We start from the raw sequence: 21,811 nt of genomic DNA, 5'->3' as shown, positions 1-21,811 counted from the left end.
AGTTTTTTGCAATTCCGCTCGAAAGATCGAACTATATTTTTTATAGCGTATGTTAAGAAACCTGCCGTTTTACGTTCAAAAGTTGTGCGCCAGTGAGATATCTGTACCATGTGATATGAATTGTCCAATGAGCCATGAGTTCTGTGTGCAATCTTTGTAGAAAACAACAAACATGGCGGCTCCCACTGGCGCTAGTCAGTCTCCGACACACGGAAATCGACAGTGCTCGGTGCACATTGAATCTGTAAAATTTGAAGCAGTCAAGGCACTGACGAATAAACGATGGACTAAAGTTACTTCCTGCGCTAAAGATTGGCTTAATCTCAACGGCGGAGACAGTGATATCGCCGTACTACTGATTACTTCATGGCCTACTACGATCAAGCGTGTGTTCAACAGCATAGTATGATTGGGTTCCACGATAAGTGTTACAGGCGGTTTATTGATAGCAAGCACATTGCTGCAAGAAAACGGACAGTTCCAGAGGATACCCCATATGATTTTAAACGAAGAATTGACGGAAAAGATCGAGGAAACCAAGCAGAAGCTCTGTTGTATTGCCTGTTCAATTTATTTTATGTGGGAAAAGAAACAAAACATTACTCGGCGTTTCAAACGGGTGCAGGACAAGCTGCAGCAGGCAGAGACTTTCGATGGAGGTAAGCCTAAGCATACTACACGACTCTACTTGTACTTCTGTGGCATAGTTGAAGTGTTAAGAGAAGTTGCATAATGCAAGATCAGTAGCTCTTGAGGGATAGAATCCAAGTCAAAGGGCACAGTGTTGGACCTGAACATAATATAATTAGTGGCATGGTCATCTGATTTGTTTTGTTATAAGGTGGTAGGAACGGAAATTTGTTTCAAATTCTCCATCTGGGGCACTAGCCTAAGTGCTAAATACAGGCTTCATAGTTTTCTTACTGTGGCCCTTTATTTGAATGATAGAGATATTATATTAGTTAGAAAAATAAGTGTAACAAAAGTGCAATGAGGTTAGGTTTGCAAGGTCTTATGGTCAGCCTGTCTAGCTTTACCAAAATGAACAAGTATCTGTCTCCTTTATTATTAGTAACAGATATAATCTACCATTGTATAATTTAAACCATTACAATAAGAGATAATGTACTGTACTGTCAGAAAAGCCTGTTTTAATTCTTTTTTGCATGACACTGGTTTGCAAAATTTGAATGTGTCTTTGTTTGTCCATAGAAGATGAGCAGATCACATGGTATATAAATAAAATTGTCTTAGTTCTTATTTGTTCAAACTTACATTTTGATCAACAGAAAATGCAAAACAATTTGCTTTTTTTATTTCATTTTATTAAAGTAATATTGCTTCGACAAGCAGCAGAGCGGAATAAAGATGAGCCCAAATTTTATGAATATTAGAGGAAAAGACCGTGTTGCCATTGAAGTTAGGTACCACTCTCTATGTTGAAGAAACTAGATACAATTCTTGACAAGGAAGACATACAGATCTTGAAAGGTAAAGTACTCTCTTCAATGTGTGGTTCATTGAGTGTTCAGGGGTGGATCTAGGACTTTTGGAATATGGGGGTCCTCCCCCAAGGAAAATTAAAAAATTCTCTAAACGCTTTGAGATGCAATATCAGGTTAATCTTTCCATTGAAATTATTAAAGTAATTTGCAACATATATCTAGCTGAATTGTAATGATATTGGTACCCATCATAAAATGTGAGACTCAAAAATATCCAATTTCATGGTACAAGGTGTTCTGTTCATCTCCTCCTCAGAGCAGAGTTTACCACCAACAAAAGATGCTCTGATCCAGCATGTTAAGCGCTGCACCAACCAGGCTGCTATTCACAGTAGGGCATTGCAGCAAAGGATTGATGCACTCTCACCAGAGGGACATGGATGGAAACTTGAAAATGATGACCTTATAATCACTTGGATGACGAAGCCACCTGACCCAGATGTTTTGCTTCAGTGTGTCAGCAGTAGCTGTAGAGTCGGCAAATGTCTTAAAGGAAGATGTTCCTGAATGAATGCACAACTACCGTGTACAGACCTATGTAAATATAGAAATTGCAGCAACTTCCAAGAAGATGTTGAGATTGTTGATGTAGGGGAAGATGATTTGGAGGATGAACTGTGATGGTGTTAAATCTTGATATCTTAGTCTGAAATTTTAATTAAGTTTGAAGTTTGTGAAGAGGGTTAACTTTTTCAAAGTCATGTTGTCATTATTTTGTTCCCCAGAGTTTAAAGCAACCAGAAAACATGATCTTATTCATATATTCATTTTAGCTATTAGTAGTTTTACGTAGATTACCCTACCTACCAGACACCTTATGATAAATATCCACATTTTCTTCAAATCACACTTTTTTGCTGAGAGGGGAGGGGGGGAGGGGGAGGAGGGTGTTATGGGCATGCTTTACCTCTTGCATATTCACAACTACATTTACTGATGACGATGACGCAAATACCGCGTCCTGAAACCAGTCAGAGGTTTATATACTGTTGTTGGGGAACCATCGCCCCTGACCATGTTCCAATATCACGGTTCTTTATTGTTTTGCCGTAACATTTCGTTACCTGTTTTATTCATATTGTTAACACGTTTTGTGCATCTGTTCAAGTTTTGACTGAAGGATATTCAAGTCTTTAGTGACTTTTATTTCATCTAATTATCTTCACCTCTACTACGGAATGGACTTTCCCTTTTCCATACCATATCTGACTTCCATGCAGTGAATTGAAGTGGATCCTGTTATAACTAGTACAACTGTCCTTCGATGAACTTTTAATCACTTATTAATTCCTCGCCGCGCCTTTTGATGAAGAACCTGTATCTTGAATCATCGCAAAGGCCCAGCTCTACTACACCATTGAGTGTATCGACCCAGTCTTAATAGATACATTATTTCTAAATTTCTATCTGGGGCTTAAGTTAACTGTCTTCGTTATTCACTTATTTGTACCATTCACCTTTATTATTCATATTATTTGTAGAATATAGAACTATTATTATTCAAAATACCATTCGAAACCTTGTCGATCTTTTCTTTTATACGTTAACTCCCTTGGAAACACTTTTTGCAGGAATACGAATTATAAACATGTCGTTTCCGTAACATGGAGAAAGTACCTAGTTTTGCAGAAGACTGTAGAAAGAGTACTAAGGTAACGGATATATACCGACTAACTTTATTTCACATCTACGATATGCCATGATGTCTTAGTGTGCCAACTTATATATTGATTTATACAAAAGAAATAACTCACTGGTCTTGGGGCATTGGCACATCTCACTGTAACTAGGGATTTAGCTACATGTAAAGTAGAGGGGGAGGGGGTCACATGTGTAAAACAGTTTGGATGGGGAGTGTAACAATTATGGAGAGGAACTTTTCATTATATGTGTATATTGACGCATACATGCACAGACGAAATGCATTCATAACATAGGGGGGAAATCTAAAAATATTTGATTTATTACAAAGCATTATATCTGAGTTTATTAAAAGTGGTACATTTTTATAATTAATACCCTTAAGTTATAATGTGCAAAAATTGTATTTCATATTTCAAAGTTGAAAATGTGATTTTTTACCATTTTGGCGAAAATGGAGGGAGGGGGGGGGGGTAATGCCTGAAAACAACCCTCACTGACCCTTAGACCAGAATCCTCTTCCACCATTCTTGTAACCCTGACCCAACTATTATACAAAAAAAAAATATATCAGTCGTAATTAAACATATAAGAAAAGAGTGCTATGTATCGTAGCACGTAATGTCTACATAACATACCCAATTTCAAGGGTGCGTTACAAAAATACTGCAGGAAATTTTTTGGAGAACTTTTGATATAATGTTTGTGATGCATTAAACTACCCAAAAATGCATTAAAAGTCTAGACCCGGTGTTGCTGGAACGAAACTGATTTTACAGCCACATTTTGAGCTTCAGCTGATGGCCTATTAAGCAGGGCAGTCTGCTATTCTTATTATTCTGAATAAGTCTTTCGATCTGTTCATTCATGGCGTATTTGCCTGCCCACGCTAATGGGGTACACGTCTTACTAGACCATATTAACTGTGCAGTCGGGTCCAAACATATTAGATACATTAACTTCACTGCGGTCTTACAGAAAATCAGAATAACAAAATTTGACTATATGCACTAGCAATCCAAACTGTAGCGGGCGATTCAGTTCGGGGAAATCCCCTATTGGCAACATCAATTGTGACGTACCTCACAATGACCCCTGTTGCAGCTGTGGCCTTGGTAACCTTTTAGCTATACACTGTTCTGAAGTATCAGCAAACGCTGCATCCATAAACATCTTAAAAATGGTGGCTCTTGTGTTATACCAAAACTCTAAACTAACATATTGCATTAACATCAATGTTCAAACAACTGTAATACTTTATCCCTGACTTTCCCATTCAATAAACCGACGAGCTTAAGGAGCACGTTACATTTATTTATGGCGTACTCACATTGTGTTGACACTGTTGGATTTCGGCGAGCGTTAGAAGACAATGTTGGAATATTCTCGTATATCACGGTACTCTATACCTTATACGTTTATGCAATATACTTTGCACACAAACAAACTTTTTGTTGTTGTTGCATACCTCCGATACGCCTAATCGTAACGAGATACATTCCTATACATCTTTTGGCATTACGTACGCTACTGTCCGTTTTCCAACAGAAGGGTTACTGTAACAAGCTACTTATACGAAGAGTTGCCACTATGTAATGAATCGTATACAGTTGTGATAGAAGTGCTGGCAATCATCAGGTGACATTTCTTGTTAAGTTAGATGTTCACTCGACGTGAAGTACACGGGCTCCATTCGGTGTCCCCATCCTTACGAATATGTGCTTAGCAATCGAAAATAATTGTAAGGGATTTATATTATACAACGGTTAAAAATGAAACAAGGAAGTACTATATAATACATTTAATATTTACATAAGATATTCACTTGACGTGAAGAACACGACCTCCATTCAACTTTCCCATAGTTTAAAGACGTGCTTAGCATTTGAAAATAAATGTCATGAAGATAATATGCAATGGTTAAAAATGAAACAAGGAAGAACTACATAGCACATTCAATATTTACAATATTCGTATCGACCTTAATACCAGGAAATATATATACCTTATGGTGATAATGTAAATTTTATCCCAGCAATGAAATAACAAAATTGAATAATCTAAGAACAACCATCATAGCATGTATTTAGAGTTTTCATTGACCAATGTTGAGGATTTATCGACTTGCGGGAAGTCGGATCAGGAGGAATAGTTTGGTCTAAATTGACATAATGAATTCATTTTGGTTGTAAGTTGCATTTGTCCTAAATTCTGCTTCATTGGTTAAAACGATATAGAACAGTATTGAAAATGTCATATTTCAAACACTTAGAGGGATGACCGTTATAAGGGTGGGGGGGGGGGGGGTTAATTGGAAATCGTCTTATGGGGGGTACATCGATCGATCGCCATCTTTACAATTAGCCAACCTGAATTGTTATAAAGAAGAGAGGGGTTTGATCCTATCAACCGCGGCGTCTGGAAATCTACTCCGATCGAAGGACATCTTATTTTACAGTAATACTTAATTGTAATGGTCCGAAATAAAGCACGTTTTTAAGAACAAAACAGTGCAGTTCCTATGCATATGTCCTGCACAAGTAACTTTTTTAAGTTGATATTTCGCGGGATTGGAGCTAATTGGGCGCGACTGTCTGTCCCGGTCGCGAATTTTTTCCCAAACAGGATTGCAAGTACGGAGTTTTCAGCCAATCAGATTGCTCGTGACGTCAGCATCAATAATGACCATCGCTTTGAAGTTCGAAGACATATACGGAGTTACACACTGACACTTGATTGAGTCTAGTTAAGGGGTTTCCCTTCAAACGCCCTAACTTTACTTTTAATGCTTGGATTACATGTTGACCTTACTTATGATACATTCTATTTGGTTCGTGTTTACGTTATCCACGATTCGTGAGCCGTTCTATTGAAATCAGAATTCGTTTCGTGGAATGGGTAGGCCTACACTAAAAGCAACTTCACGACGCGAGTTCACGAGTCTTGAGTGAATTAACGCAAAACAGTATAGTGTATAGGTTGATTTATTTCCGTCACTGCACTGTGTACAGAGTTATAATACATATAGGCCTACAGCGCATGTGTGATGCACCCTGTACGAAACTTTCATTGTGCGATGTTATCGATTAATGCCTTCACAGAAAACTTCGATCAAAGTAGATCATACAATACTAGTGTGCTAAATATGTCTAAACCAATTACAAACATATCTAAATATATGTACGAAAAGCTACGGGTAATTTTGAACGGGTATATCTTGATCGTTGCAACAAATGGATGAAGAACCTCGAAGTGAAGGTTTCTATGGTGATGACGTAACTTTTCTGACTAATCATGAACGACTATTTACGCACACTTGCAAACCTGTTTGGGAAAAAAAATCGCGTCCCGGTCTGAATAGTCAAGCCGTAAAATGTCATCCACGGTGAAACTTCTTCTATACGTTACTGCGATAGTGTGACTTGGTGGGTGCACGCCAGTCATTGAGTAGCAAATCAGACAGTATTGTTAACATGTCTAGCTTGTATTATTTTACAAACGATTAATCAAATTCAGTTCAGCGAAAATGTATGTCGATTCTCTTGAATCCTAAGCCTGATAGATTTCAAACTTGGTGAAGGTTACCGCAGTTGAGCCTCTGTTGGTTTTGACTTCATAGGGTCCAGGGTCAGAAGGTAAAAGTGTTAACTAAAGGTCAAATGTTAGATAGTTAGAAAAGAAAATTGTCAATGATTAAATCGTATTATTGAACGTACACCTCACGAGGTCAGTAACAATATTTCACATTATTAACGTTAATGATGTAAGTAGGCAAATGAAGACAGTAAAAGTCATTGATGGGCATTTAAGTATGTTTCTTATAGATTAGCCCCAATTAAACCATTCGAAAATAGTGATATGCCAATCTGTGGAAAACTGCCCTGACTTCTTCAATTCCAAAAATTAAATTTCCCCAAGGTATGATTGCCTCTAGACCAATTCACAGCAAGTATTAATATTAACAATTTGCAGAAGTTTTCACTACCTCGTGTAATGGATAATGTTTGCAAAACTGGGGAAAATCGTTAGTTTGCGTACAATAAGGATGTGTCTTGAAAAGTGTGTGCAGTCATTAGTCAATGACATTGTGTCAATATCTCACTTTATCAATGAATCATGGCTGATTCCTTGGCTTTTAAATTTCCTACATAGGCGGTCAATACAAAAGTAGAGTTGGATAAGGGGTTTTCGGAATTATCTGATATTATATATATATGTATATATATATATATATATATATATATATATATATATATATATATATATATGATCTCTAGAGTAAGGTAAAATATGTTTTATATAATATATATATATACGTACATATATATATATATATATATATATATATATATATATATATATATATATATATATACGTTAACATAGTATAGTAGTGTTGACAAAAGATTGTAAAAGCTAAATACAGAATTAAAAAGCTTAAAGCTTAAAAAAACCAAAATGGCGGTGTAGTAGAGTGCTCCACGTTATTTGGGCTCCGCGGAATTCATTCTTATTAACGACATCGGGACATCTACATACTACTTATATCTGGTGAGATAATCATATTCACTATTCTCAACTGTTTGTCACCATGAGTCCCTCCTCCCGTACTAGAAGAGCAACTAAAATGGCTAAAAACAAGAATCAGCAGACAACGCCTTCACAACGTACGTTAGATTTTGTTAGGCGAGATAGCCTATACAACTCCTCCGACGAGGACCATAACCAGGAGCAGGTAGACGACTTGGGCAAGTCCATTCAGGAATCCATGCATCGCATTAAGGATGACCTGAATCGTATCGATCGGGATTTCAATAGAGCTTTGGCTTTGATTACCACCCGAGTTCAAGTGCTCGAGACAAAAGATGCAGAAACTCAACGACATATCTCTGCCTTGGAAACTAAAGTTTGCAATTTTGAGAAATCTAACGAAAATTTATTGGCAGCTGTGAATAAACAAGAGCGCTTTTCTCGAAAGTGTAACCTTCGCTTAGTTGGTTATCCACATTCTGAGGGTGAGGATTGTGTTGCTATTTCCAAGGGAGTGTTTTGTACAGTCGGCCTTCAAGATGCTGAAGTTCTTAGAGCTCATCGTGATGGTGCTTCCCGCCCTAACCAGCAACGACCTAGACACATTTTGGTGCGACTTTCCACATTCCAAGACAAACTTAGTATTCTACGGAAGCAGCAAACCTCGCTCATCGATATAGACTATTTTATCACAGACGATCTCACCCATGCTGATTTACTGGAGAAGCGGAAATGGAGTGATCGTGTTTCTCGGAATACTCGGAAGGCATTAAACTGCGTTTTTTGTCAGGCCAATGGCGTGATCAAAATGGTAAACCATTTAACTTCTCCTAATTGCCAGGATGTTGTCGTCTAGTTACTCCAGCGCTTTGGGCCCGATGTATCTTCCTGATAATCGTAGTACTCTGCTGGTTTTCGACGTTGACCCGCCCCTGCTCCAAGACTGCCTATCTCTCAAGGTCAGCCTTTTCTGATGGCTGTTTGAGGTTTAGAACTCTTCTTTCTCTTTCTGTTTGCTTTATACCACTGTATCTATCGTAACTTTATATATTTTTGGCCAGCAAAATGAAAAAACTTTATCCTATAAGTATAGAAGTACATAATGATTAAAGTAAAATTTGTTTCGTTTAATGCTCGTGGGTTACGTAACTATATGAATAGAAGAAAGTTATTTATTTATTTGCGTAATCGTCGTTTTGACGTTATTTTACTACAAGAGACTCTGTTCCTTGTGATGTGAACTCTTGGTCAAAAGAATGGGGTGGTAATCTTTTTCTTTCCCATGGGGATAATAACAGTAGAGGTGTTGGTTTATTTTTCAACCCGAAACTCAAATATCACTATTATACGATCTAGGGTCGATGAAAATGGATGGTATATTATTATTGATTTCAATGTTTACGATCAGATTTATACTGTAATTAATGTTTATGGTCCAAACAAGGATGACCCATTTTTCTTTAGTAATATTGCACAACATTTGACAGCATTTGATTGTACATCGATTATTTGGGGCGGTGATTTTAATTTTGTAGGTAATTTAACTCATGATAAATTTGGAGGGTTGCAAAGAACTAATTTTAATGCCCGCCAAATTATGCTTCAGATAGCAGAAAATCTTGATCTCGTTGATGTTTGGCGTGATCGTAATCCTAACGCCCGGCTTTTCAGCTGGCATTCTTCTGATAATTCTATTCACTGTCGACTTGATTTCTTTTGGTGTTCTAGACACATTGTTCAAACTGTGAGTGCAGCTGACATTGTTTCTATATTTAGGTCCGACCATTCTAGCGTTACTCTTACTATTAATTGTAAGATTGAGCCAAGGGGCCGTGGCTACTGGAAGTTTAATGTTTCACTCTTAGAAGAATTGTGCTATTCTGATTCTATTATTGATATTATTAACATAACTGCTTCGTGTGATTCCTCTTTGAATGATTCCCTTCTCTGGGAAGCTGTTAAAGTGAACATCCGTTCTTTTAGTATGCGTTATTCTTCCATTCGTGCGAAAGAGCGCAACAGATATGAATACTATCTAGTAAATGAGATTGCCAGGTTGGAAAGTTTAATCACTATCTGCCCATCTGAACGTTTAAATAGCACTTTAGCAGATCTGCGAAACAATTTAGATATGTTATATGATTATAAATTTCAGGGCATGGTTATTCGCTTTAGGGCTAGATGGTGTGAATATGGTGAGAAAAATTCACAGTATTTTCTTAATCTTGAGCGTTACAACAAGGTAAATAATAACATATCACAGCTTCGCAATGAAGATGGTCATATTGTTTCAAATTGTCAGGATATTTTAAGTGAAGCTGTTAGTTTTTATCGTAAACTTTATACTAAGTGTCCTAATATTTCTCCTGTCTCGTTTTTTGATGATGTTTGTACTAATCACAAGAGTCTTACCGATGATCAGAGTTATTTGTGCGAGGGTCTTTTTACCATCAATGAATTTAAGAGGCTATTGGGTCCATGCATAAGAATAAAACCCCCGATTATGATGGATTATCAGTTGAATTTTATGTACATTTTAGGTAACTTTGTAGTTAATTCTCTTAATTTTGCTTTCAGTTGTACACACTTAGCCGATGAACAGGGCAGGGCAATAATCTCTTTGATTCCAAAGCCTTCAAACGATTTACAGTATTTGAAAAATTGGAGGCCTATAGCAATTTTAAATACTGACTACAAGATTGGAGCCAAATGCTTGGCAACCCGTATGAAGCGTGTTTTAAATTACATTATTAGTGATGAGCAAACTGGAATCTTATAAGGACGTTTCATCGGTGAGAACATTAGACTAGTTTTAGACCTCATTGATCATTGTAATTCCAACAATATTTCAGGTACTCTTCTGTTTCTAGATTTTGAAAAGGCTTTTGATTGTTTGGACTGGGAGTTTCTTTATCAAAGTTTAAAATTCTTCAATTTTGGTCCAAATTTTATTAGGTGGGTTGGAACTTATTATGGGAACGTCACATCTTGTGTTATTAACAATGGTCATCTCTCTCAGTATTTCAGTATTTCTCGAGGTGTAAGACAGGGTTGTCCACTCAGTCCTTACCTCTTTATCTTATGTTCAGCATTTTTCACATTCATGGTTAAAACAAGCTGTCGTATTAAGGGTATATCTATTAATAACTCTGAAATTAAAATTTCACAATATGCCGATGATACTGTTTTATTTTTAGATAGTTCACGCGCTTCTCTTGTAGAGGTTGTAAACATTCTTAATAATTTCTCTGCCGCTTCGGGTTTAAAAGTTAATTTCAGCAAATCATTCTTTTTTCCATTGGGTGCTATGGTTTCAAGGGTTCCCTGGTATTTTCATGAGTATGGTTTTAATGTTAATCCTGGTCCCGTGAAATATCTTGATGTCACATTTACTTCAAAGAATGAAGATTTCTTTTCGTTGAATTATCTTCCCAAATTATCCAGGCTCAAACAGTTACTTGGGATGTGGTCAAAACGTGACTTAACACCAACTGGTAAAATAACTATAATTAAGAGTTTGGCCAATTCGCAACTTGTTTTTCTTTTTAGTGTTCTACCAAATCCTCCTCTTAGTTTCATTAAAGAGGTTAATAAAATTTTGTATAATTTTATTTGGAACATTAACCTTATAAGATTAAACGGAGTTCCCTTATTAATAAGAAAGTTAATGGTGGCTTTGATATGACAGATATTGAATCTTTTATTAAAAGTCTAAACTGTAGCTGGGTAAAACGGTATTTAGCCCCTCAGAAAGGAAACTGGAAAATATTTTTTGATTTATACCTAAAACAGTTCGGTGTTGCTTTTCTTTTTAAATGTAATTTCAATAAGGAGGCAGTTTCTTGTATTTCTAATATTTTTTTGCAGAGAAGAGTGTGAGGCTTGGGCTGAGTTTAATTTTGATCATCCAGACAGTAATTATGGTAATGAAATCATTTTAAACAACAGTCAAATATTGGTTAACAATAAAATAATTTTCCAGTATAATCTTTTAAATCACAGAACAATATATGTGAAAGATTTCATTAAAAATGATGGCTCGGTAATTCCATATAACACGTTTCAAGCGAAAAAATATATTAGAAATTTTCCTTTAACTTCGTACTTTGGGATTATTCACGCCATTCCTAGTTAATGGAGGGGGTACCATGATTCTGTTTTGCTCTCAATGAGTGAAAATAAAAACTTTAATATGTGCATGCGCACACATAAAACAAACAAAAATGTTTATAATAAGCTAATTACCGGTCTCTACACGCCCCCGTCGTCTATTATGAAGTGGCAAGCTATGAATTTTCCAGTGAAAATAGTTTGGAATAAGATTTTTAGGCTGCCTTATACGGCTGTGAATGACCCCAAAGTATCATATTTACAATTGCGTTTTCTACATCGTATTTTAGGCATAAATAGCTTGCTTTATGAAATGAAAATGGTTAATTCTCCACTTTGTTCATTTTGCAAGAATGCCGATGAAACGCTTATACATTTGTTTTATAATTGTAGTCACGTTGAGCGATTCTGGGAGGCAGTGAATTGCATTAAAACTAATTATTCTTTTAATTTGACCAACATTTGTTTTGGTGATTTTGGTGATATAGATAATCCTGTGAACTTTTTAATTTTACATGCTAAAAAGTACATTTATACTTGTAGGTTGGATAACAAAATCCCACATGTGCACGAATTTTATTTTAAGTTTCGCTTTCAACTTGACCTGCACTATTTCATTTCTAAGCAAAACAACAATTTGTGTAACCTTAACGACTTCTATGATTTCTTTATGTAAGCTTCTTATGTAAGTCTTTTTGCTGATTCTTTTGTATTATGTGTTACGGTATTGTAAATAAATACAGTGGAAAAAAAAGCTTACGCTACCAAAAATCGTCTCGACAAATGTTCGACTGTTTCTGTTTGAACAATGACTACTTAAATGCCCATCGGCTTTTAATAAAAGGCCCTTTAGTGCAGGATATATAGTGAATATTTTCATAATTGTTGATTTTTCTTCACATCCAGCTTTAGCAGCAGTATTTACGACTTACCGTAGTAATAACAAAAACAGTATAAATATATATATATATATATGTGTGTGTGTGTGTGTGTAAGGGTGTGTTTGTGTATGAAAATGAAATTGAAACAGAGATGTATGGCAGTACTTAGTTTGACTATATGATCTTATACTGTATTCTACAGCCTAGGCCCTAGACTCTAGGGGTTTGTTTTCAGTCAGATTTTCACATGGTCAGATTGAAGTTCCTGTTAGCAGTAATGATGATGTTTATAACAGTTCACTTTTTATTTTACATGAGAGGAACAACTTTTAAAGGTTAATACCTTTTCGATGTATTAATAGTAACAATACTTATGTAATATTTAAAAATATAACCTAAACGTTTGGCACATTCATCAACTTGGAACCTTCCGCCAAGACATAACAAGGAAAGTCTTGGCTCAATGTTGAAAAATCTGACAATTCTTTGCGTTTGGTAAATATAATTCGTTATGGAGCACTTTCTATTATGTATTGTGATACTAAACTGGATGCTTCGGTCTGTTAACGGAGAGGGAATGACGTTCAATACCACTTATTCTGATATGGAACGAAGATTCTTTGCATACACCGGTGATGCCATTGTTCTGACATGCAATCCCCCTGAAGAAGCTAAGAGGGTTGTGATACTGAAAGGGCAACATCCACACACTCAGTTTTTACTTCAAGGCAGAAAACTAAGTGCAAGCGACAAACGCTATCAAGTTTTATCCTCCAAGGAAGAGTATAAGTTATTGATTCTAGATCTTAATAAATCGGATTCAGCTATATATACATGTACTTGGGACTTCCCTTGGTATAGTCCTATTAAATGGGTGTTTTGGAACGAAGAAATAAAGGCACGTCTTCAAGTGGTGAACCGTCAGATGAATGAATGTGTTCTATTAAATGGATTTGACGGCATCTTTTTTGCAGGAGAGAACTTTGATTTATACTGTCCTAAAGACATTGCTATTGACCTATACATTGCAAATGAAAATGAAGTTATCACTGTGCAGACCATATGTATAGTTACTAACAAGAACGTAGTGTTGAGACGTATACACAATGTATCTACACGGTATAACAACAGCAGATTAGTGTGTAATAAGAATGGCAGTGACAAGGACTACTGCATCTCAACTCCAAATATTACCGTATACGAAGATTTACAAGTAACGGTAGAGCCTCATACTGTAAATGTTATTGAAGGAGAGAACTTAACTCTTACATGTAGTACTTTTCCTCGAATACAAGCATCAATCGAATGGGATTTATCTGGAAGCCGAAATATCATTTCCAATGCCAACTTGTCTCATTCATCTAACGGATATGAGTCGATAATGCTTACCTTTAGCTTTCAAAATGAAACAAAATTGAAAGATCAATATTCGATCAAATGCAGAGTCACCATAGGATCAAATAATATAACTAAGACGATAACCATTCAGCAAAAGCGTAACTCAACCACTGACTTCACAGTGACAACCGTTATTATAGGCCTATTAGTTATGGTCACTCTGATAGTTATTTACTTTTTGTACACAAAAAGACGAAACGGAGAAGCAAGAAGAACAGAAAGTAAAGACATTGGTAATCTATATGAAAGCGTAATTCATGTCGATTTGAAGGTATCGAACAGCAATTAGAATAGTGCACGTCCGCCTGCAAAGGTTAACCATCGGAAAATAGCTATAACGTAACCTACTGTACTGGTTTTTGGGGCATTTTCTGAGTCGTCGTCATTCTATTTGATACTTGGATGTTGATGAGGACGAAATGAACTACTGTTGGTTTCAAGATTTGGAGGACTGAAGGTGATTAAAGCTTTTAGAAAATCTTTGGTGAAGTAAGAAGATTCCGTAGCAAGAGCTGACAGATGGGTTGGGGAGCACTATGGTAAACTTTGAGCTCTTCTAACTCAAAGTCTAAGCGATACAGTGGCAAAAGTTGAATGTGCTGTGAAAGCCATTGCAAAGCATCAGTTATCATATGGTGGGTAGACCCAAGTTTGAAGACCTTTTTCTATTATCTAGAAGCTTTGGAAAGTGACGGGTTCATTATTTAAGTCAATGGGAAAATGAATTGTGATGCGACACATTTATGACTAGATTACAACTTTTAGAAAATGGTTATGATTAGTACTAAATACACATTATTTAATAAATTGTTCATAGAAAATATATTAAGCACATGGTAAATATTTGGAGTATGATAATCATATTTTCTCAAGATCAAAGCGACCGTTCTGAAGGACGTGATATAGATACGAGTGTTTGTCTTTCTGTTAGTGAAAGCATAATAAGGTTATATCATACAGCATCAGCGAACAGCTCCATCGTCATCATTAATATGAAGGTACTCCTAGGTTGTAACTTGTTTTTTTCTATATAAGCCTAAGAATTGGGGAAGGACACATACCTCTCTACATGGAGTTCTGCTTCAACAAGCTTGGAGCATTACTCTCTCCTTTGTGAAATCCTGCATCCACCCCTGAGCTATTTTCAAGGCAAAGGCTTGGTTCAACGGTTAGAGTGTCCGCTTCACAATCGTTAGGTTGCAGGGTCAAAATTCCGCCAGGAGCCAGATTCTCTTGACATATTCAAAAATTTTCAAAAATTTTCTTGACATATTCAAAAATATTCAAAAATGGATTTGGTATTTCTGGTTTGTGAACTTGGGAAAAGAGGTTTGTTTCTGTTCTTCACTTGGTTTCGAAACAACTTTGTTCATCATGGCTGCACTGCAGTAATGTCGAATGAGGTACATTTGCCTTCCTCAGTAGTTAAGAAAGTGGTCCGATGCTTAGGCATACATTCTCATCCGTCGGATAGGGACGTTAAATGACGGTCCCGGGAGTAGGAACGGGAGCAAATTCACACCCTGCCTCGTTATCCTCTGAACACTTATCGAATAGAGAAGACTTGAAATGAGCCGATGTTCATCCACGATCTAACACGAACATGGTCTCAAATAAGCCACTGTAAGGCTTCCTGATCTTTTTATCTCTAAACTAAATTATATAGATTAAAGAATAAATCTCTCCCAGATGCAACTTTTCAATACACCAGGGAGCTTAACGCGAATGTTACATTCATTTATGGTTAATATTCAAATGCATTGACACTGTTGAATTTCGGCGAGCGTTAGAATGCAATGTTGATATATTCTCGCATATAACGGTATTCTATATCTTTTTAGTTATGCTTTACTTTGCACACGGAAAAACGCTTTTGTTGTTGTTGTTATCTCCAATACGCATAATCGTAAAGAGATACATTAGTTAGCTCAGTGGTGCCTTCCAATCATAAGGTCCCCGGTTCAAGTCACTCCAAGATTAATGTATGTCGACCAGTTACAGAGTTGTTGACAATTCATAACCATGGACGTTAAATATGAATCTAAGAGACCGACTTCGGTCAGCTAACGGCTTTGATAAGACAATGAGGCTTCTTCGCGAGTTACTACTTGCAGGAGGATCTAAAATACATACATTCATATATTCATATACATCTTCTGGTATTACGTATGCTACTTAAGTTATGTTCTTCATCAGAAGTGTTACTGAAACAAGACGCAAAAGGAAGGACCAATAGTGCTACTAATACGAAGAGTTGCCACTAATGAATCGTACAGTTGTGATAGAAGTGCTGGCAATCATCAGGTGACATTTTATGTTAATTTGATGTTTACTCGACTTGAAGTACACGTGCTCCATTCGGCGCTCGCATCCTTACGAATATGTGCTTAGCATTCAAAATAATTGTCACGGAGATATAAACAATGGTAAAAAATGAAACAAGGAAGCACTTTATAATAAATATACAATACATAATACATTATAATACACATACAAATTTACAGTTAGTTATTCACTTGACGTGAAGAAGACGACCTCCATTCAACTTTCCCATCGTTTAAAACCGTGCTTAGCATTTGAAAGAAATGTCGTGGAGACATATGCAATGGTTAAAAATGAAACAAGGAAGAACTACATAGCACATTCAATATTTCGTCCACAATCTAACATTGAAAGGGTCTCAAAGAAGCTACTGTAGGGCTTCCTGATCCTTGGATCTCTAAACTCTATACATTAAATAATATGAGGGAATAGCCGGCAGGGTGCTCGTCTTTCGGTCTTAAACCTATACGGATATATGCACACCATGTCCTTTGGTAGCTATCGTTTGTGTTATGTAAATGGGGACACCACTATACGTATACACACAACGTATCAGTAGAATCTTAGTTGAAAGCTTTAAATAAGCAATATTCTAGCATATAGAATATTGCATTTTATGAGCTGTTCTACGTTTTCTTATGTTGAAAATCCGCTTTAATTTGACTTTTGTAGGAGCAGTATCAACTGACCCTGCAGAGTTTAAACTTGAGTTTAAAGCGTGAGACACCAGGCTAGTAGGATATCTCCCAAACAAAGCAAGATTTACCTTTATTGTTGTTTTCCATCAAATATCTCTATCATATAAGTTAGCGGTTGACTCAGTGTAGAAATGTGAGTGGTACATGAAACTGGCGATGAGGCAAATAAAATCTCTCATTAAAAGGAAGAGAACCGTTGGAAGTGGCGCGAGGACATTGAAGTCCTTACAATAGTAAGGAATATAGTTAATATTTGACGCTCCTTTAAGATACCGACAGGCATTCGAATGTAAAGAGTCTCATAAAAATTACTTTCATCGCCGTGATTAATTTGAGAAAAGAAGTGAATAAATCGACAGAAACCATTTGGTAAATTTATCGTCTATTTTTGAGTGGTGGAATCTGTGTAATGTATAACCATCGTAGACTAACCGGTAACCAACACCAAGGGCATGACCCTTCAACCGCACCCGAGGCTTCCATGAGTCAAATTCTGAAACAGGGCATTAACATATGCCATCTTACTCAAATTAGACAAGACGAAAGGGAATCAATATTTCATAGGATGAGCATTAAGGAAGGTAGATGAAGTTATCATTGTTAACAGAAGATGTATATGAAATCTACTTTGTTCATACATCACTTGTAGAAGCACGGTACTTGCCTCGATGATGACGCACTTAAAGGATTGGTTCAGGTGTTTGCAATGTCTGTTTTGTATGAAAGTGCACAAAAAGACAAAATGAACAGTGAAAGAAACTACCATGATAGCATGCTCTGTTAAGGACATATGACACTTTAAAGATATCAAAATTTCTTCGAAAACGACTGGTGTAGAAAGACTTACCGTGAGGGTGTGACGTCACATCCTCACTTTCTTAACATTTGTGAATATATTTCTTTCAAAATTATTTACATTTTTTAACAAATTTGAAAATAATATTATCAAAAATTCTTCAGATGTTTAATCTCAAATACTTCCTTTGACAAATATGAGATCTCTTTTGGGTGAAAGTCATGAAATCTCACAATATATTTATAGAAAAAAACAAAAACTTTTCAGGAATGTGAGGATGTGACATCACAGCTTGTCAGATTTCAGCAGTTTCTACACAATCTGATTAAACTTTACTTTGAACATTTCTTTAACAGAAAAAGAAATTTGAACAGTTTTTTTCACCATTGTGTTTCTTTTATTGTCCTCTTTCATATAACATAAACATGTATGACAACTGAACCAATCATAAAGACTTTGAACCGGTAAATTGTAGGTTTCGCCTTATAGATGTTTCTGATTCCTACATATTTTGCAACGTGTCCAACACCCGGTTTTATACTACGATCTGTAATTGGCGGCTTCTTTCTACTATTCCATCTTGAAATTAAAAGGTGAGATTGAAGATAACACGTGGGATACCCCTAGCCTAGGCTTACCATAACCTGGGCTATTGTCATACCTCAAACTTGTTACACAGCAAGCATGGTAATTGTAATTAAGCGTTACAATTCTCAGTTAAAAAAGTTACTCAGTATGGTACTTTATTTGCAGGGTCATCGTTCTCATGTGTGATACCTATACACTCAAAAAAATGAAGTGTTAAATTTGAATCGTAAAGTGTTGAATTTAACACCCCACCCTGTTTGGATTAGGGATTACACCCACCGGGTTAAATTAACACTTCAGAAGTGTAACATAATATAACACTTTGCGAGTGTTGCCTTAACAACACCCAAACCTGTTAAACTTTTTTTTGAGTGTCAAAATAACACTTCCTGGTGTTGAAGGTACACTACAGGGAGTAAAATTAACACCATAAAGTCTTCATTTGTTAGAACTTCTGGGTGTCAACATGACACTTCAGGAAGTAAAATTAACACCATAAAGTGTTCATTTGTTAGCACTTCTGGGTGTCAAAATTGCACTTCAGGGAGTATAATTAACACTTTAGTGCTCATTTTTTGACTTCTGGGTGTCAAAGTTCTGCTTCAGTGAGTAGAATTACCACCATATAGTGTTCATTTGTTATCTGTGTCAAGATGATACTTAATGGACTCTCAACACCCAATAGTGCTCTCTCGTTAATACTTCTGGATGTATATTTAATTGCTGGTTTGTAAAGTTTTACATGTTGATTATGTAACGCAAATACAATACTGTTATGTAAAAATTTGCCAGAAAAGTTTACATCGCACCAGTTTAGTAAATATTTTATACAGGTTTTAGGTTAATTATTACCTAGTAATTAGGTAAACAATATGGATGCATGTTTGAATCGCCCACATCAGATAGTTACATTTAAGAGACAGCAAAAAGCAATGACAACACAAACAATTCAGAATGTGCGACTTTCAGCAATTAAACACCCTACTACCTTCCTATTCCAGAGGTCCATTTATTATATCCCATTAAATGTAAAACGAACAATTTAGGCTATAAAAGTATTGTCTTGTGGAATTAAGTCAACTTAAAAGTGCCAACATTTTCAATTGCTACAGTGCAGTTACTTGGTCTATATTTTTTTGCACATGCCTTTTGGTATTCCAGATTAAACACAAAGAAACAACTCTTCCCAAAGTCAATTTCAAATAAGCAACAACTTTACATACATTCTGATCCATGGGATGAGGAAACATGGAGTTCTGTCTATGACAACTGCTAAACTGCAGTAACTTTGTCTTTTTTGTCGGCACGGTGAGCATAACAATCTTAAATCTGGTTGTGTTTCACATCACCAGGCAACTTGTAGACAACTTTTTGGAAAAGTTCCCAGGCACCGATACTTGCAATTTGGTATAATTCAGATTTAACACGTAGAATAATTTGAAGAAAACATCAATGTCTTCATAAATGTCCTCTGGGGTAGGGCATGTCTCTGGATGATCACAAATGACTGCTTGGGGTGTATTTTGCTTCCTCCAAGAAGTAACACATATTGCTGAGGTCTTTCTGAAATCTTTTGCAAATAGAACTCCAAGTTGATGCTTCCTAAGTAACAACAAAGAAAAGAAAAGAAATTTCCCATCATAATGAACTGTGTTAAAACCTTCTTGGAGCATAAGCAGTTATTTACATGTACCCCTCAAAAAACATGAACATTCCTAAAGAAAATGCCCACAATTTAATCAGTTGTGATTCTAACTTCTTAGAGTACGTTTGAATCTAGAAAGCCAGATGGCCTATAGTGATTCTTGTTAAAACAGGAACTTGCATTAAACTTTCATCAGACAATGTAGGCAACTTTTACAACCAATGCATCATGTTAACAATGCTTAAAACAATGCTCACTCCCACTGTATGCAATTGTGTAGATTGCTATGAATTATAACAGCTAGATCACTTCCATAATATAGCTAAATTATAGTTGGGCCTAGGTCTAAAAGTATCACCAACCCACATCAGCTCCGGCCTACTTGCTACAACTTACAAGCTGAATTGGCAATTAGTGGTAATTATATATTGCATTACATGAATATATGTTTATCCCTTATTAAACATAGTACTAGCGTAAATATAGGCCCATGCCCGATGCTATTTAAAATGCATTGTCTTGAAATAGCCTAAGTATACCCTACTAGTACTAGGCCTAGTAGTAGTAGTAGTAGTAGTAGTAGTAGTAGTAGTAGTACTACTACTACTACTTAAAAAAGTGACTCGCAGGGTATACGAAGTTACGGTTAACGCACAAAAAGGAATAGAATGCACTAGATTATAATAAAGGCCTAGACCAAAGTCCTCCGTCCGTCCGTAGGCAATTCCATTTAATGTTTATTTGTATGTATAGGCTACACTGATTCGTTGACAATTATGAGTTGACTATGACAAACAGCAGCTAGCCTATTATTTAACTTATTGTATGACTTTAACGTTAGGTCTACGTAACGCAAGCGATTCAAATGCATTCGTCTACCCAGCTTAGTCGTGGGTCTCTAAGCGTATCTCGTTCTTGTCACGTTCACTTAAATAATATCAAAACATACCTTCGAATTTTTCAATCAATTCTTCCAGGCCCCAGTCTCCTATAACGTCATTTTCATGCCATTGTAGCTCGTTATCGCACACTGAGTACGTAACGTTATGTGGCTTGCACGTATATATGGCCGTGGTTACTATAGTACATTTAGTAACGATAAATGTTGTCAGTGGTTTAAACCCTTAACTTGCACTAAGAATCCAGCTGATTGGAGGTTTGACCAATCGGAATGCTCGAACTGAAAGTACACTTTCTGCAGGTGTAAAAAATACACGCTACATGAATTATGTAACCCTACTCAGGGTCAGAGTAACCCTTCAGGTGTAGGGTGAACGGTTACACCTGGAAAGTGTTCAAATTCAACACTCCATTTTTTTGCTTGTATATGTATAGATACTAACGAGAACATAGTGCTGAGACGTATACACTATGTATCTACACTGTATAATAACAGCAAATTTGTGTGTAATAAGAATAACAGTGACAATGACTACTGCATCTCAACTCCAAATATTACTGTTTACGAAGATTTACAAGTAACGGTAGAGCCTCAGACTGTAAATGTTATTGAAGGAGAGAACTTAAATCTAACATGCAGTAGCTTTCCTCGAATACAAGCATCAATCGAAAGGGATTTATCTGGAAGCCGAAATATCATTTCCAATGCCAACTTGTCTCATTCATCTAACGGATATGAGTCGATAATTCTTACCATGAGCTTTCAAAATGAAACGAAATTGAAAGATCAATATTCG

General features: G+C 36.2%; 1 protein-coding gene across 1 annotated transcript in view; it reads left to right on the top strand.

Annotated features, from left to right (window-relative positions):
* Window positions 1-12,928: 12,928 nt before the first annotated feature.
* Window positions 12,929-21,811, top strand: part of LOC139976112 (uncharacterized) — a 32,226-nt gene continuing 23,343 nt past the window's right edge. The window contains exon 1 of the mRNA XM_071984552.1: window positions 12,929-14,700. Coding sequence (XP_071840653.1) covers window positions 13,179-14,354 — 1,176 coding nt within the window. The 5' untranslated portion in view covers window positions 12,929-13,178 and the 3' untranslated portion in view covers window positions 14,355-14,700. The remainder of the gene's footprint in view (window positions 14,701-21,811) is intronic.

Source organism: Apostichopus japonicus, chromosome 11 (assembly GCF_037975245.1).
Source record: "Apostichopus japonicus isolate 1M-3 chromosome 11, ASM3797524v1, whole genome shotgun sequence".
NCBI lineage: Eukaryota > Metazoa > Echinodermata > Holothuroidea > Aspidochirotida > Stichopodidae > Apostichopus > Apostichopus japonicus.
The sequence above is the reverse complement of the archived record's forward strand: the minus strand, read 5'-3'. Positions and strand labels throughout refer to the sequence as shown.